The following is a 17040-nucleotide window of genomic DNA, read 5'->3' as shown; positions in this document are numbered from 1 at the left end:
TGCACAAATAAGAGGAGGAAGAAGTCCCAGAGCGATGGAGGGCAGGGCTGGGCTGTGCAAGGAGCCCTGCGCTGCTTGCTCTGGAGCTCTGCCCAGGGCATGGAGGCCAATGCTGTCTCTGCCAGTCAGGACAGGGTCCCTGCATACCCCTCTCACCAGTGCCCTTTCCTGGCCTGCAGCTTCACACAAGGACAGGAGAGAGGGCTGGCACCATGGGAGGCTTTTATTTAATTTTTTTTTAAAATATGTTTTTACCTTTTTTTATAACAAAAATATCTGCTGGGGCCAGATGCTGCTGCCCCAGGCAAACAGTCTGTGTAGGCAGCCCGTGGAGCCGAGGGCTGCTGGAGCGCTGGCCCTCCCTCGGCCCAAGGTGGGAGTGCGGGGAGGTGGGGTGGCAGGCTGAACGGGTGGTGCTGGGACCATTGCACAGGCATTCGGCTCACGCAGTGTTCTCGGTGCTGGCTGCGGTGTAGATGACCTTGGATTTGGTTGGCGAGTCCAGCCTGGCAGGGGAGGAAGGGGGGAGCATTAGAGCAGGCAGGGGGGCCCTGCTAACCCATCTTGCTGCCTGAGAGACCACCCTTAACCCCCCTTCTCATGCCCTGGACCTATGCTACTCCCTGTGCCACCTCCTCCTGCAGCTCCCCATCGCTCACCGTGCATTCTGGCTGCGGTGCTTGTAGATATACAGCAGGAAGGCCAGCGCTGTGATGGCAAAGAGCACCCCGAAGAGCACGGCCAGCACGTCCCCTGCAAGTCAAGCACAGGCACGTTACACTGGGGCTGGTCCTCTGCGGCTACTGGTAGAGGGAGATGGGGCAAGGCTGGACCAGGCCAGTAGCCTGAAGGCAGAGGGGACATGAAGGCAGCAGCCTCAGCTGAGCACACTTACCTGCGTGAAACGAAGAGCTGGAGTGTCCTGCAAAGGAGACAAAGACAAGAAGATGAGAGCCAGCTGCAGGGATGCTAGGGCAGCCCTGCAAACCCATCGTGGCTGCCTGCCTGCCCCCCAGCTCAGCACACAGCTGCCAGCACCCCCTTTCCCCAGGAAGGTACACCCCCCCAGCCACCTTCTCCTCCTTCAGGCCAGCCCTTCACCTACCTGCTGCTGCTGCGCCATCATTACCTGAAAGAGAGACAGCACAGTCAAGAGGTTGCCCAAGGTGTTTGGGGAGGGAAGTGTCAACCTGCAGGGCTTCAGGCCACGCTGCCAAAGTGGGGCTGCCTGCAAGACTTCCCATCACCCATGAGCAGGCAGGGAAGAGCTGCCTGCTGGATCCCCAGCAGCTCACAGCATTTTGCCTAACCCTTACTAGAATGCCTCGATGCCAGAAGCATCAAGGGGGGGAAAAAAAAGAAAAAAGGCATCCCTGAACCACACAAAAGCCTCACTCAGCCCAGCCATAAACTCTCCCATTGCTGCTGCCACCGCCTGGGAAGCAGGCGGGCAGGGTACCGTGCACGGCAGCAGCCCATGACTGCATCAAACCCCGCAGGAGACCCCAGAGAGGGGCACGGGGTGAGTCCAGCAGGCAGTGACCGTGGGGACAGGTGCCTGCAGCGAGATGCTGAGCAGTTCCCCAGGACAAAGCAGCTGGCCGTTGCCAGCAGGGTACCCTGGACAGGGATCACTCGGTGCCTGTATATTCTGGGTGGGAGCTGTGCTGGGCAAATATTTACCCGGCGTGACAGCATGGCTTTTAAACAGCTGCATTATCATCTGTATCACGCGCAGAGTGGCACTATCTGCAGGCTGTATCCAGCTGCGCAGCTGCTGTGGGGAAGCAGTCGCCTTCGCCCGGCAGCCGGGGGCAGGAGCGGCTCTCCTGAACTGGAGGTGACTGGGGAAACATCAACAAGCGTGGGCGCAGGAGGTGCAGCTGCAAGCAAAGCAAGACGTGATCCCACAGCACTCCAGCTCGGTGCTCAGCGGCCCCAGGGCTAAAGCAGCCAGTTATCAGCACCGAGGCGGGGAGAAAACCCCAACAACCCCATGCACGCAAGGTGGGGGTCCAGTAACCTCATCCAGGAGTACTGGGACAGTGTCCTGGCACTCCAGGAACAAGGGCTTCATGGCTTTGTTAACATGGGGGTTGTTGGACAGAAATAGCAAAGAAAGAAAGAAAAGAAAAAAAAAAAAAAAAAAGGTTAGCTGGGGAACTCCCCCCTCGCCCCAGCCTCAGCGGCTGGAGGCTTTGGAACAGTTTCTGCAAGAAAGTAGTAAAAGAAAGGCTTGGAAGTAAATGGAAAATATGATAAAGTATCTAACAGGTTTACCAAAGATAGAGCATGCCAGCCTAACCCGATATCCTTCTTTGATAAGTGACATTCTAGACAAAGAAAATGTGGTAGATTTTATCTCTCCCAACTTCAGTGAAGCATTTGATGCAGTGCCACATGGGAAACTGCTAGCCAGGCTGAAGACCAGGGTGATTAAAAGCCTGCAGTGAGGTGGCTGCAGGTGGGACGGTGAAGGGAAGTGCCTTGCACCGTGGTGTGTGGTTACTGAGGCATTGCCCAAGGCCCTGGGACCAAGCCTGTGTGCTGTTTCTATTAGTCACCTTGACACAAGGTGTAGGAAGTGCCGTTAAAACAGAAAAGCAACAGGATGTTGGACAGAAAAACCCCATTGACCCCAGAGAGCAGCAACAGGCAAGAATTCTGTGATGCAGACTGATAGTCACACCTGAGGATTAACAGGAATTTCTACTCATCACTGGAAACCACCAACACAAGAAGGGCCTTCAAGGACAAACTGCAGACGGGCAGACAGGGACGCCTCAGGCAGGGGACTGTGTGCCCGGCCAGGATGGCTGCCTGGCCCCACTGGCAGAACACAGCCTTCAGGAGGGGTCCCCTGCACTGCCCTTCCCGTGGGGTTCGGTGGTGGGGTGCTCGCTGCCAGCCTGCATCTCTGCAGCTCCTACTGAATTTAGCTGTTGCGTTTGGGGATGAAGTGGCTAGCTGGGATGCTAGGACCTGGCTGTTTGCCCTTGACCACACATCCCCTAGTCCTGCTACTGTTATTTCTGCAAGATCAAGGATAAAATAGTTCCTAGGAACCCATCTTCCCCAGGCAGGGTGAGAGAAGTGCAGAAATGGGGGAGAGCAGGACTCCAAGACCAGCGCTGCCTTAAGTCACGTGCTGGGCACGGCTAACCCATGCAAATGCTACATTTCTGCAAGAGATGCAAAGCCTTGCCTCCTGCTCCTCGCCCCGTCTCTGCATCCCTGAAGCTGGGAGCACGCTCACCCACTCCTTACCAAACTGCAGCTGCCTTGTCGAAAGGAGGGTGGTCTGGAAACTCGCCAGCACCTGTCGCCTGTGCAGGTTCTGCGCCAGCCGGTAGTTGTTCTGCAGGGGTTTGCTGTTGTCGTTCTTCAGGCTCATCACCAGCATTGACATCTGGAAGGAGAATGGCATGAGCAGAGTGCATCCCGCCTTCGGGAACCAGGCGAGCTCCAGCGGGCCAGCATGGACAGTGCACGCTTGTGGGGAGAAGCTGGGCAAGACCCAGCACAGGGCTCATTGCCCTGACGGACCTGGTCAGGAGAAAGCAGCATGGTCTGGTTGAAAACTGTCCACTTCACCGTCTGGTAGCAGGGAGGGGTGGTCAGAGACCCGTTGTAGTGGAAGTAGAGTTTCAGGTTAGCAGGCAGCAGACCTGCAATGTTGAATCCAGGCACGAAGACTTCCTCGCCTGGGAGAAGAAACACAATGGGAGTGAGACCAGGGCAACCCCTTGGATGGCAACAGGCAGGGCCACCATGGAGATTACGGGCAGCCTGGCACTGCGTGCGCCAGGGTCCACGCAGCTGCCACTGGTGCACTGGAGAAAGAGCAGTGGGTTTGCCCTGGAGGCAGGGGAAAACACATGCAAGCAGAGGGCACCTTGGAGAGCTGTTTCTGTGCAATGCTCCCCTTCTCACATACATATGGCAAATGCCTGCTGCAGCCTCTCTGCTGTGCAGCAGGTTTCTCTGCTGGGCTGCAGCCCCTGAGACAAGTACTAGGTGGGACAGGGCCTTACCTTCTCTTTGGATTTCGTGCAGATGCTCAAGTATTTCCTGATAGTATGGGTTCTCCCTTGGCCCAACCTGCAACACAGAAACCCCGCAGTAATGACAAGGACAGGGGCTGAATAGAGACCAGCTGGTGATGGCAGTGCAGTGGGGAGGTATCTCTCCCTGTGAGAGGCACCTTATCCCAGTGACCCCTTCCTCCTACCAGGGCTGCCCTCTCTCTCCCCTTCTCCCCAGGACCATTTGCACCTTTGTCAGTCCCCAAAACTTTGCCTGACTCTGCCCACCCCAGTCCCACCCTCCCCCTGCTCCTACCCCTTCTTGCCCAGGGCCAATCTATGGGACTCACCTCCAGGAAGGCTCCCAGTACAGCCAGGCCATCTGGGTGGACCATTGCCTCCTTAAAGCTCTCGTACTTGGTGTTGTAGTGGACCACGTGGATCTGGAAGGCAAACATGCAATCCCAATGCAGGATGGGCACCTCCGGGAGGTGCTCACCCCCACACAGCTCCAGCCTGCCAGAGCAAGGGCCGGGAAAGACACGCACCCGTGTTGAGCACCCCTCCTAGGAGGGGAATATGCTGGTGGGACTGAGAAAATGTGCTGCTGCAAAGCAGCAAGCATGAAGGTCTGCCTGCAGGAACAGCAAACCAGCACTCTGCCCTAGATACTGGGGGGTCGTGCTGCAGAGCCAGGCTTAGTTTGAGGACAGCAGCTAGAGAAGGAGGGATAAAACCAGACGGGAGCTGGCAGAGCCGGAGGACAGTGTATACAGAGTAAACAGCCCCTGCAGCTCCCAAAGCAGGCTGCTCACAGCTGCCCAGGGAGCTGGCTCCCCCAGCCCACGGACTGCCGCAGCTCCTGCTCCATCAGCCCAGGACCAGGCTGCAGCATGGGGACAGGCTGCAGCGCTGAGATGCGGCCAGCCCCAGCCCACCTGTGGGCAGAGCATCCTGGAGGGTGGTCTCCTCCTGCCTCTGCACTGCAGGCTGCAACATGAGTCTGGCTCAGCACCAAAGCGTGGCCTCCTACACTGAACTCTGCTGTGCAGAGCTGCCCCAGGGAGCAGGGATCCTGGCCAGGGGTTACAGCATTCATCCAGTGACAACCAGGGCCATGGGCTAGGAGCAAGACAGCACTCCAGCTCCTTGCCTGCCCCGCACTGGGAGAGGAGAGAATGCATCCACCGCCACGAGGGCTCCTTACCTCCGCAGCAAAGCGGCGCCCGTTGACGGTGTGCTCTGAGCCGGGTCCAGATGGGGAGCCCCAGTGCAGGTGCAGCTGCACAGCTCGGTACTGCTGGGCATAGCCGCCAGTGATGGCCAGTGACTCGGGCAGCTCAAGGAGGACTGCAGAGGCAGAAGGAAGGGGTCGGTCAGCAAAACAAAGCCCAGTCCATCCCACAGGTACGCAGAGAAGATGTCTCAAGGGAAAGAGTGACCATGGGCTTGTGGAAATTGGTCACAACAAACAAACTTGCTTTCCATCTTTCATGAGGCTATGGGCAAGTCAATACTCAGAGCTGTGCCAATGCAGCAGGGTTCAACTTTCGACTTCAGGTTGTAGGACAGCCCAGTAAATATATCAGCTTCAAAAACAGCTGCTATGAAAACACTGGAAAGTGAAGAGCCCCTCTGCAGAGACTCCCAGGGCCCAGTTCAAAGCCAAATGTTATCCAACAATTTATTCATTAAGTGCGAATAATATAAAGACACCATGGACAAAATTCATGGAGAAAGATATTGTCAGAGTGGTGAATACCTATGAGAGCAGGGCAGTTGGACAGAGAGAGCTGCAGCGCTTGGCAAGCTGGGACCTTTCAAATAACGCAGCCTGTGAATGTTCTGACAGCACTGGAGCTGGTAGCACTGAAGCACTGAATCTTCTGAAAGCATTTAGAGCTAAAATTTTGCCTCTTTGGGCATAGTAAATACATACTTGGTTTTGCCTTTTACTTTAATGTGGTTTAGCCAGCTATCTTGGACTCATGCAGCAGTGTGGTAAATCTAAAAGCTGAGTTACCTGGACACGCAACAAAAATATTAGGAGCACACCTGGACCCTGAGAAAGGCTGTCCTATCCTTCTAAGCACCTTTTCCTCATTTTTAATATCAACTCTTTTCCCTCCTCCTTCTTTGTAGGTGAAGTGTCCCTTAGTCACATCACCGAGCTCGGGCACAGATTCAGGATTAACCACATAACAGGGCTGTGATGAGTCATTTGTCCTCTCCCATGTTCCCTGCCACTGGGCTCAGAGACACAAAACTCCAATACGGGAAGTGGGAGACTGCTCCCTCCCTGGGCATTTGTCTGTTTTTACATTTCTTTTGTATATCTAAATCATTGCATTCCTTCTACTAGCTACCTGAGTCATTTTCAGGCCTTTGAAAAAGCTTATAGAGCATTTACACTTTATATGACAAAAAGGAGTAACTGTACAAATATCTTACTGGACTTTCGACTTTTTATTTATTTATGGCTTTAATAAAGCAGACCAGTAGTTGCCAGAATGAAAAAAGGCATCTTAAAAGCATGTGATAAACTACTTCATCCCCCCTTCCCTGCAATGAAAATGCTCTGACTGCTTTTCTAAACAGCAAGCAACACCAGATGCCAGGGTGTCTAAAATAGCAACTACTGAGCTCAACTAGTTTAACTCCGCAGGCACGCTAGGGCAGGAGTCCATAATATAAAGCTCTGTGCATGCACTGCGTGGCTGATCTGACCATGCACAGCGAGTTTGACCTCTTCAGTTTGCTGTATACACAGGTCAGCTCCATCTCGCTAGCTGCCAGGGGAAGGAGGTGCTTTATCACACCATCAGCGAGTTCTTAAGTCCCTTTCTCCACCACCTTTTCTTAGCTTGGGGACTGGCAGACACCAGTGTGCACAAAACAGCTTACTCCCAGAAAAAGCTGGTAGCAACCAGGACCCACCATCCTCAGCTGTGGGGTGGTGAGCGGGAGGGAGATGCGTTTTTCCTCCATATCTGGCATGGTGAGACCGATACTAAAATAATGCAAATAAGTTGTATCCAGACTTTCCAAAAAACGTTCTAAAACTGGAGAAGGGAAAAAAAAGACCTATAAAAATTTTTTAAGATCTTGAGATAGCATCCTGAAGCACAGACTTAAAGAAGTTGGCCAATGTTGTGTCCTAAAAGACTGAGGGATAGGTACCTTAAAGGCTAAGTCACATCAGAGACCGACTAGTCCTTTGAAAGTGAAATGCAGGGGAGGAACCAGTGGCTGCAAACCTCCGTCAGAAATACCAGGGGCATATTTTTAAAGGAAACGTGGGTTTTAACAAATTCCTGGAGCCAGCTCCCAAAGCCAGTGAGTGGCGAGTCCTCCGTCTCTTGGTTTCTCCCCTCCAGACAGGAAAGCACATGGACTTGCAAAGGCTCAACAGCCTGATGCTTCCTTTTTGGCCTTGAAGGCAACATGACTGCAGCCTGCAAGAGAATCTCCTTCCCAGAGCCCAGGGAAAGGGTGTCAGCGAAGCCTGGTCCTGCTAGGAGAGGCTGAGCAGGCTCTGCTTGTGCTCCAGCCTCTGCCTGTGCCTTTGCACCCACCTGTGTGCCCGTTGTTCCTCAGCTTGAGCTTCTCCTTGGCAGGCAGGCTGTAGCCAGAGAGCTGGATCGGCCGCAGCTGGGGGCTGAAGGTGGTCTTGGCCGTGTCGATGTTGATGGGAGACTGCATGGCACCTGCGCAGTCTGGGTAGTCCACACCCCAGTGCTCCCGGTCTGATACAAGGAGGAAGGGAGGGAGAGCCAGTGAGACCGCCTGGGCAAGGAGCCCGCCAGAAAGGAGGTTTGGTGGGTGGTGGGGAAGGGGACAGGCACTGGCCAGGGAATAAGCTATGCATGTAAGGTTAGTTTCCATCAAGTTAGCTTGGGAACGGCTCTGTGCCACTGTGTGATTCCATGCAGCTGTATCAGGAAAGGTCTCAGAGCACAGTGAGCTGCCAGGAAAGTCTATTTTTGGGGTGTTTGGGAAGAGCACAAGAAGATCATTTACAAGTGGACTTGGCAAGCCACGGAGCTGCTGCTCTGCAGCTCATCACACGCTTGCTGCCTTGCAGAGCCTAGCCTCTGGCAGGTATGGACCCACCACTTAGCCCGTGCTGCTACTCAAGCAAGGTACCACAGTGCCACTGGGATCACATGAGCCCACAGCCACAGGTCTGACGGGTTCCCAGCTGTTAACTGCACTGGTACAGCCCTGCAAAGGGCCAGCTCACACGGTTGGGGCAGCTGCTTAAACTGTCACCTCTTCCCAGTGCCATAGCTGGGGTAAGCATGGCTGATGCCCCAGAAGCCTCCCCTTGCACTGCAGGGGGCTGCTTCTAGCATGCCTTGGGCCAGTGCAAACCCAGGCTCATCCCCAGCCCAGCCCCTTGCAGGACCCCCATAAAGATGGAGCTGGGCATTAAGCAGGTCCAAGCCAGCTCCTGGTACCGGGCAGAGTGATGAAGCTGGGGCCTGGCCCACCACCGCAGCAGTAAGGGATGCATTTGTGCAAGCACTGCAGTGATGCCCATCACGGGTGCTGTGGAAAAGTCCCCCAAGCTACGATAGGAGGGCAGGGCCAGGCAGGATGGGGAGGGAGGACAGAGGTGAGGACACAAGCTAATCCCTGGGCAGGTCAAAGTCCCAGCATGGGCTGCAAGTCCAGCCTGGAGAGCCCAGCCTGCTTCCCTGCTTGGCAGAGGATCAGGGAAGCTCCCATTCAGGGAGGAACCCTGCCCGGAGGGGCATTCCCCCGCACCCAGGGGGCTGGGGAAACCCTCAGCAGAGCCACTGCTTCCTGCTCAAATCAGATCAACCCCTGGCTCTTCAGCCCATCCATGCCCAGGTGTGGGCACTGCTGAAGCATCAGGGTCAGGCAGGAGGGAAGGGTGATCCGTGGAGTGCACACAGGAGCCCTGTAATCATTAACCATGGATGGCTCAGGCCCAGAATCTGCCAGGTGGTAGGAAAAAAGCAGGAGTAACTGCAGGGTATTTACCTTCATAGCTCCAGTGACTGTGACCAGGACCTTGGGAAAAAAAAAAAAAAAAAGAGAGAAAAAAACCACATGAATGGAAGGGAAAGGTTGGCAGCAAACACACCTCTGCCAGGCAGTGCTCCCAGACCTGGCAGGAGTCTCTGGGCTCCCACTGCCTCCAATCCCCCTCCCTGCCTTTACTTTCCCACTCCTCCCTCTGTGAGGGGGATGCTCCTAGAGGGCACTGCCTCCTCTGAGCAGAGTCAGGTCTCCTGCAGTTGTTGGCCAGAGGGAAAACCCCAGGGCTTGACGTTCTGTTGTCATCCTTATAATGGAAAAATCAGAGATATTGGCTTCCGTCACTGAGCAGCTGTACCAGCGCTCTTGCAGCTACTCAGGAGCAGCCAAAACCTCCCACTGTCCCAAGACAAAGCACTTAACGAGGCAGGTCTGCAGCTTCCCTGCTCAGGCTCTGCAAGCAAGAGCAGCCGGGGATCCCCCGGGACTCACAGCAGAGGAAGCAAAGACAAGGTTTTGGTGCTCCCCATCAGCAAGTGCGCCTGCCATGGGGGCAGACTGCCACAGGAAAATGTGCCAGACCAAACACCCAGCTCCTGGCAGCCCCCTGCACCAACTCACCCAAATTCCCACGCAGAGCTGCATAAGGGTCCTACTACACACAAACCCTTTCCCAAGGAAAAGCAGGAGAGGATGGGGGAGCCCACGCCAGGACCTCTGCACATCCCATGTCACCCATAGGGCACACAGTGGCCACGGCAGGGCAGTGGTGTGCCCTGAGCCTCCCACGGCTGGGGGTGTCCCCGGTGTGCAGATCTAGAGGGAACAAAGCCCTCCTGGGGCAGGTCCTGAGGGTACGACAGTGCTCCACACATCGGCCCTCGCACCATCACTCTCCTCCAGAGCTGCCAGCAAAGCCCAGGCTCGCAGCACATCACTGGAGCTGGTCTTAGAGGTGCCCCAGAGCCTCTTCTCAGATACCCCCAACCAAACACCTTGGCTATCACTAGCCCTTCTGCATGCAACCAGCCCCAGGCAAAGGGATGTGGGGCTTGGATTTGCCCCAAGCAGAGGAACATGGCCCATATGGATTATGCCCCTGCCCTGACTGGCATGACAGGTAATTCATGGGCTCCTCCTCTGGCTTGTCCTTACCAGCATGCTCGTCATTGCAGACAGGCTGTTGGCACATCCCAGCCCACAAGGGCAGGAGTGGAGGGTGCCAGGCTGGGACAGGCTTGGGGTGAAGGGGTGCATGCACCCAGCAGCAAGGGACAGCATCTACACCCGCTTGCATCAGCTGCCCAGGGTGTGAGGATGTGGAGAAGCATTTAGCAGGTGCAGTCCAGCCCCGATACCATCTCTGTCTCTTGGAGGGGCCAAATGCCTGCCAGCCTGGCTGGGACGCAGGAGGGGCTCAGCAGGGGCTGCTCCAGTCCCCATCCCTGCCGCTGACAACGGCTATCAACAGCCGCTTGCTATTAATAGGAGCAGATTCCAGCTCAGGGGTGAGAAAGGAAGAGGCACACTTTCCCAGGCCCAGATGTCCTATACGAGGCCCCAAGCCCAGCGGGATCCTGCCCTCCTCTCAGCAAGGATCCAGGCATAGGCACTGCTGATGGCCTTCGGTGCAGCTGCCACCCTGGAGAGTGGATGGCCACAGCAAAACCAGGCTGGGAAGGGCTGGAGGGTACTTAGGGGCACCCGGAGCTGCAGAGATGGGAACAGCCCTTGGGGATCCCTCTGGCATCTCCAGTGACTCATCTCTGCAGCACTTCTGATGCTCAGGAGCAATGCTTGGGAGTCACTTGCCCAGGCACGGGGTACTCCCAAAGGCATATGAAGAAAGGGCAGCAAGCAGAGGGCTGGGCAAGCCATGACTGCCTGCATCAGGCAGGAACACGTGTGCCCTGAGACAGGCTGCAGTGCCCTCTCCATGCCTGCTTGCATGGCACTGCCCTGGGATGCACCCAGCTGTGCTGCAGCAAGCTGAGATGCATCCTGCCCACCTTGCTCACACAAGAATTACCTGCTTCCCGGACACTGATTATGCACCAAAATCCAGATTACACCAATGCTCTTCTGGAAACACTGCATATCTTTCCCCCACCCTGTCCCCACTCTCCTGCCCCACCTGGTACCATCTGCACAAGGTGGTCATGGCTCGCACACAAGAGCCACGTTTGCTGCTTCCTAGGCAGAATTCCCCTCTTGCAGCACGAGGGTGCCCATCAGCATGCAGAGGCCCCCCGAGAGGCACTCACATTGGGGCAGTCCTGGCACAGGTAAGGCACAGCAGCCCGAGGTTGGCATGCAGTGCCTCGGCTCACTGCACATGCCTCAACCGGCATGGCCTGCCCCAGCACCCCGCTTTCTGCTCACCTCCAGGGACTCTGCCTTGACAGAAAGCAACTCAAACATCATATCATAGATTGAGTAATAGCATCGTGCTGGCACCTGCCCTGCTGTGTCAGCACCGTGCCACCCACCCCAGGCTCACACATCCCCGTGCGCCCATCTGTTCCCACAACCAAGGGGGTCCAGACCCTCCTCGCAGCCTCCTGCTAGCTCAGCTCAGCAGCTCTGAGCACCCTGAACGCTTCAGCTGCACCCAGGAGTCTATCCAATCCATCTCAACACAACAGACTTCCCTGGGGGTCTCTTGGCATCAGAGCCAAGAGGACCCACGAGTACTTATCCACGCACTGAAGCCACCTGAGTGTGTTTCCCCATCCTGTGGATCTGGGTGCAGCTACGCCACAGCCAGGCCACCCACTCGGGGAGGCACCTTGCAAGCCCAGCTGTGCAGGGTTGGGCCCCCTTGGCACATGCACTGAGCCCTGCAAGACAGCATCGAGGCGAGCCCAGCCCTGGCGCTTGGTCGGGCTCTTGGCATCTGCCCTGGCCTCAGCATGGCTCGGAGAAGCCCTGCAATACTCCAGTCCCTTCCACGTGGAGGCATTCGCGATTTCACAGCCCTTTGACATGAACATTAACCCACTGCCCTGCCCAAATGTCAATTTGCATAATTTCAGCCTGCCTCCCACATTCCCCACCAGAGCGTGTCTTCTCCCTCGGAAAGCTGCGTGGTGCCAGGTCTCCTTTCTGCTGAACTGCTGCCGCTCACCACAACAGACGTGGCTGCACCTCGGCAGTGGGTGCTGCAGCTCCCTGCCTGCCCTGCCCTACCTCTGAGCACCCACAGCCCTGGCAGGGACTGCAGAGCACTCCCAAAAACGTGGGGGGAAACAACCTTGCTGCTGCAATGAGCACACCGGGAGATAACATGCAAGAAGACAACTCCTTGCAGGGGTCCCAGCAGGAAAATGTAGTAGGGTACCACAGAGGCTGCCTGCCCTTGCAGGCGAGAAAGCCTCTGTGCTCAGCCACGCAGAGCCCCTCCGGTCCAGCTGAGCACGAAACACCACCCCCCTACCCCCAGCAGCCTGCGATCCAGCTGAATTTCCCCCTTTCACTCCCTCCCTCCCTCCTTTGTGCTTTCTCCCCGTTTCTCACTCCCTCTTGGCCCTCCCATTTTGGGATACCGGCGCTGCCGCCAGCGCCAGCTTCCTTCCCTCCTTGACATCCAACACCATCCAACAACACTTTCCTGCCGAGTTCAAGCAGACGCTGCCATTACCAGCGTGCTGCTCGGCATGTCCTGCAGCCCGGGAGGAAGGGTAGGAGCAGCTTTTGGCAGGGTGAGGAGCCAGTACAACTGTGGGTCGCTGCTAATCCCACATAGGAAAAGCACCGATGCAGCAGGCTGCTCCCGGGAGACCTCACCATGGGGACATAGGGATGGACCACGCACCCGAGGGACTCAGGATCATTTGCACAGAGCAAGAGGCACCCCTCAGCAGAGCCAGGCAATAAGGAGGGAGACCAGAAGGTCTCCCCTATATGTCTGCCCCCATCAGCTTTTCAGGGTTACAGAGCCTGAAGCTGCTGCAGGGCACTTCACAACAGTGAAACGCATGTGCTGTTCACAGTGTGGTTGCTGCCCGGCAGCAACGTGGCCATCAGTGCTGCCTGCTTGCCTTAAACTCCAGCAGAATTTCGACAGCTTGCATGTGGCAGGCAGGGCAGCAGGCTCACTTCTAGCTCAGACATCCTGCTCTCTTATCGGCTGGGCAGATGATGCCCTGTGCTCATCCACAAGGAGCACTGGGATCCTGCCAGAGCCTCCTCTCCCCGCTGGGACCCAGCCCTGGGCCAGACCCAGGTCAGAGCCCTGTAGGATCAGGCTGATTCACAGGGGATGCCAGGGCAGGACCACCTGGCTCTGTCCCCGAGGAAGAAACCCCTGTCTGCAGATCAGTCCCAGGCTGTGGGGGGACCAGCGGAGCTCACAGCCCAGACAAGAGTGAAAATGTGGCATTATTCCTGATGCTCAGTGAGCCAGAAGGTACCCGGACATGCAGAGATGCACAGCATGCAGGTCCCAAAGCAGGGACCAGCCACAGCAGCCAGGTCCCAGCCTACAAAACACATCCAAGCACCACGGCCCTTGAAAGCAATAACCTGATCACAGTATCTGAGCTGTGCCACTGTGCTCACAGCCAGCTCCCCAGGCCAGTCTGTGGCAAGCACGGCACAGGCACGAGGTCTGGGCAGCAGGGCGCACAACCTGACCATCCTTCTGCCAAGCCCCACGAGGAGCCTCTCTGGAGGAGGGCTGTGCCATCCCAGCCTTACCTCCACCAGCACAGCCCTGGTTTCTCCATCCAGACACACACTCCGTGTCCTTTCAGCCCAGGACACTACCTTGTGCGCTGCCCATGCGGGCACTGATCCCTCCCAAGCCCGGCTGCATTAAAGCCCCTTTGTGTTTATAAACTCTGACCCACTGCAAGCCTTTGGGATCAGCCTTTAATCTGCCACTGGTAGCACAGGGACTGTTCTCTGTGCTCCTGGGGGAAGACTGCAGGGACCAAGAGGCCAGCTCCCCCCCAGAGGGGCAAGGGTTTGAGTGGAGGAAGGCATAGGGCAGGCTTCACTCCAGGGCACGTTCCTGCTCCCTTGTGAACCCAATTGCCCCAGCAAGTACCAGGGGAAAGAGGAAACAATCACAGAGTGATGCAGAGAAAGGGCCATCCCAGCAGAAGGGATAAAAATGGGGAAATCCCAGGGACACATCAGTGCTTGCAGCTAGGGAATGAGATGAATAAGGGATATTAAGCAAGAGAATTGGGCTCAGCTAGAGGAAAAGAGCATCAGGGAAGGAGCAAGAAGAGGACACGGAAAGCAGGACAGGTCTGAATAGGAGGGAGAGAGGAAACAGGCTGGAGTGGGAAAGGGAGCTACTGTTTCCCAAGACGCCCGTAACACAGGACTCATCGCTGGGCAAGCCAGAGGCTCCTCAGAGAGCAGCCCCATGGCAAAGCCTCAGTGACAACCCCCTGGCTTCTGCTGAGTGCCCACCAGCCCCACCTCGTCCACAAGCCTCGAGGAAGAGGGAGCCAACACATCACATGGCAGTGGTGCCGAGACATGCAGCTTCTAGCACCTGGCGGGAGCCTTGGTGTGTCCCAGCCGAGACCTGCTCCCTCACGGGACACCAGCCAGACCTTCAGCCTCTAACAGCAGTACAGCATGGGCCAGGCTGCCTGTTCCCTACCTACCTCCCTGCCACCTCCCACCCCTCACCTCCTTTTCCCATCTCCATCCCGATCTCCCCACCCACCCATCCCAAACCCCACGCGGTGCCCAGCTGCTTGCTGCCAGCGCACCACGCCGGTATGCTGAACGCCTGACGCCCCCCCACCCTGTGGCCTGGGTTACTTCATCTCTGTGGCAAGGACCATCTGCATCCTCATCTCTGTCCAGTGCTCAGCCCGGCAAGAGCAGCTCTGGTAAGAAATGTGATTCATTGCAATAACAAAAGCAGCTCCTTGCACCAAACAATTGCCGGTCCATACCACAAGGCAGCTGTCCTGGCACAGGTCAGGGCAACTGCTAGAGGCAAAACCAAGGACACACTATGAGGCTGAGCCCGGGAAACAAACCCACGGTCAAAGCTGGGACGAGGAGCGTAGCCAGCGACGGGAACGTCCCAGTGCAATGCTCAGCCCCACGCGAGCAAACACAAGGCACTGCCCCAAAATCCCTGTTGAGCGCTGGCAGCGCCACAGTTCCCAGTCAGAAAAGAGACTAAGACAAAGACCCGGGACTTTTCCCCCAGAACAGTGACCCCAAAACCTGAAAGCCCCCAAGCAGCCAGCGAGACAGCTCTCAGGGTGGGGGGGCACACACCACCACCCAGCCCTGAGTTCACGCACGTCCCCCGTTCCCCACTGTGAGCCATGGGGCAGACCCCCACCAACTCCACAGCGGGGCCGGACCCCGTCCTCGCTGGGCTGCGGGGGGACAACATGGATGCAAGGCCAGGCACAGCAGACCCCGCTGGGGAGAGGCCATGCTGCAGGACAAAGGGGTCCGGCTGCCATCCCGCCACACTGGGGTCTGCAGCTGGACCCTCTGGGCAGTCCCGGCAAGACACTGCTTGCTGCCCAGCCCCGGCTACCCCACAGCCGTGACCCCCTAATCTGATGCAAAAAGGACTTAGTGGGGGAAAAGGGCTGTAAACAAAGCAGGGGCCCCCAGCCCCTGGGCAGGGGTCGGGCCGCAGAGGAGTTGGCGGGAGCGGGGACAAAGGCAGGGACGTGCTGGGGGGGGGGGCAGCTCCCGCAGTTGGGCGATGCTGGGGGGGCACAGCCCCACAGAGGCACCCCATACTAGGGCACACCTGGGCCCCTAACAAGGGTGCAGCAGGAGGTACAGCAGCCCCCCCAAACCAAGCAAGGGGAGAGCTCCCCAGCATCGCCCCCCCCCAAAGCATTAGGCATCCCAAATCCATCACCCCATGCATTGGGGTGCCCCATGCATCAATGACCCCAAACCCGGCCAGCAGGGAAACACCATGCACAAGGGCACCCCATGCATCAGGGACCTCAAACTCAGTATTGGGGTGCTCCATGTATTAGGGTACCCAGGCACCAGAGACCCCAAACCCCGCACCGGGGTGCACCGTGCACCAAGGTGCCCCGCGCACAGGGGACCCCCAAACCCAGCAGCGGCGCGCCCCATACATCGGGGCGCCCCACACACGGGGGAACCCCCTCCTCACCTTTCTCCCGGGAGTGCGGGGCGTCCTCGCCGCCGTCCTCCTGGTCGTGCTCGCTGCCGGCGCCGGGGCGGCCCAGGACGGCCAGGAGCAGGAGGGAGACCCGCAGCGCGGCGCGGCTCATCTCCGGCAAGTGCGCGGGTGCGGGACGGCCGGCGGCGGCTCCGTGCCTGCCTGCCCGCCCGCCCGGCCGGCCGCGCGTACGTGAGAGCGGGCGGGGAGGAGGCGGCGGCTCTGACTCACGCCGCCGTTACCTTTTATAGAGGCTGGAGGCAAAGTCTACCGCCGCCCGGCCCGGCCCGGCCTGGCCAGGTGAGCCGCCGGCGCGGGACTCGAACCCGGGACGGCCCCGGGGGCTGACCCTACCCCACCCTCGCCCCCCCCGGCACGTGCCTGGGGCCCCTGCGCGGGGGAGCCCCGCCGCTCCTCGGAGCCCTCAGCCATGGGTGTCCCCTCTCCTCAGTGAGGGGTGAGGGACCCTCAGCCATGGGTGTCCCCTCTCCTCAGCGGTGGGTGAGGGACCCCTTGTCCATGGGTGTCCCCTCTCCTCAGTGAGGGGTGAGGGACCCCTCAGCAGTGGGTGTCCCCTCTCCTAGCAATGGGTGAGGGACCCCTCGGCCATGGGTGTCCCCTCTCCTCAGTGAGGGGTGAGGGACCCCTCAGCAGTGGGTGTCCCCTCTCCTCAGCAGTGGGTGAGGGACCCCTCGGCCATGGGTGTCCCCTCTCCTCAGTGAGGGGTGAGGGACCCCTCAGCAGTGGGTGTCCCCTCTCCTCAGCAGTGGGTGAGGGATCCCTTGGCCATGGGTGTCCCCTCTCCTCAGTGTTGGGGTTGGGACTTCTCAGCCATGGGTGTCCCCTCTCCTCAGTGGTGTGTGAGGGACC

At 57.8% G+C, this 17040-nt stretch overlaps 1 protein-coding gene across 1 annotated transcript; it reads right to left on the bottom strand.

Moving 5' to 3' along the window:
• Positions 1-187: 187 nt before the first annotated feature.
• On the bottom strand, positions 188-16476 carry LOC104009104 (carbonic anhydrase 9-like). Its single transcript, XM_087773285.1, has 12 exons — positions 16162-16476; positions 9036-9065; positions 7601-7771; positions 5233-5375; positions 4376-4468; positions 4035-4101; positions 3547-3704; positions 3268-3409; positions 1106-1129; positions 896-922; positions 660-753; positions 188-506 (listed from the first exon to the last, which is right to left on the bottom strand). The coding sequence occupies exons 1-12, from the start codon at positions 16280-16282 to the stop codon at positions 443-445; spliced, it is 1134 nt and encodes a 377-aa protein (XP_087629411.1). The 5' UTR covers positions 16283-16476; the 3' UTR covers positions 188-442.
• Positions 16477-17040: the final 564 nt, after the last annotated feature.

Source organism: Nipponia nippon, unplaced genomic scaffold, assembly GCF_047370975.1.
Source record: "Nipponia nippon isolate SJK-2023a ecotype South Korea unplaced genomic scaffold, ASM4737097v1 scaffold_39, whole genome shotgun sequence".
NCBI lineage: Eukaryota > Metazoa > Chordata > Aves > Pelecaniformes > Threskiornithidae > Nipponia > Nipponia nippon.
This window is presented reverse-complemented; position numbering and strand designations above follow the sequence as displayed.

Excerpts from the sequence above, each read along its gene's own strand:
- LOC104009104 (XM_087773285.1), bottom strand. The coding sequence starts at position 16,282 with ATGAGCCGCGCCGCGCTGCGGGTCTCCCTCCTGCTCCTGGCCGTCCTG. Across the intron at positions 7,772-9,035 it reads CAGTCACTGGAGCTATGAAG|ACCGGGAGCACTGGGGTGTG; the intron begins GTAAATACCCTG and ends TCCTTGTATCAG. Across the intron at positions 507-659 it reads CACCGCAGCCAGAATGCACG|GCTGGACTCGCCAACCAAAT; the intron begins GTGAGCGATGGG and ends CTCCCCTGCCAG.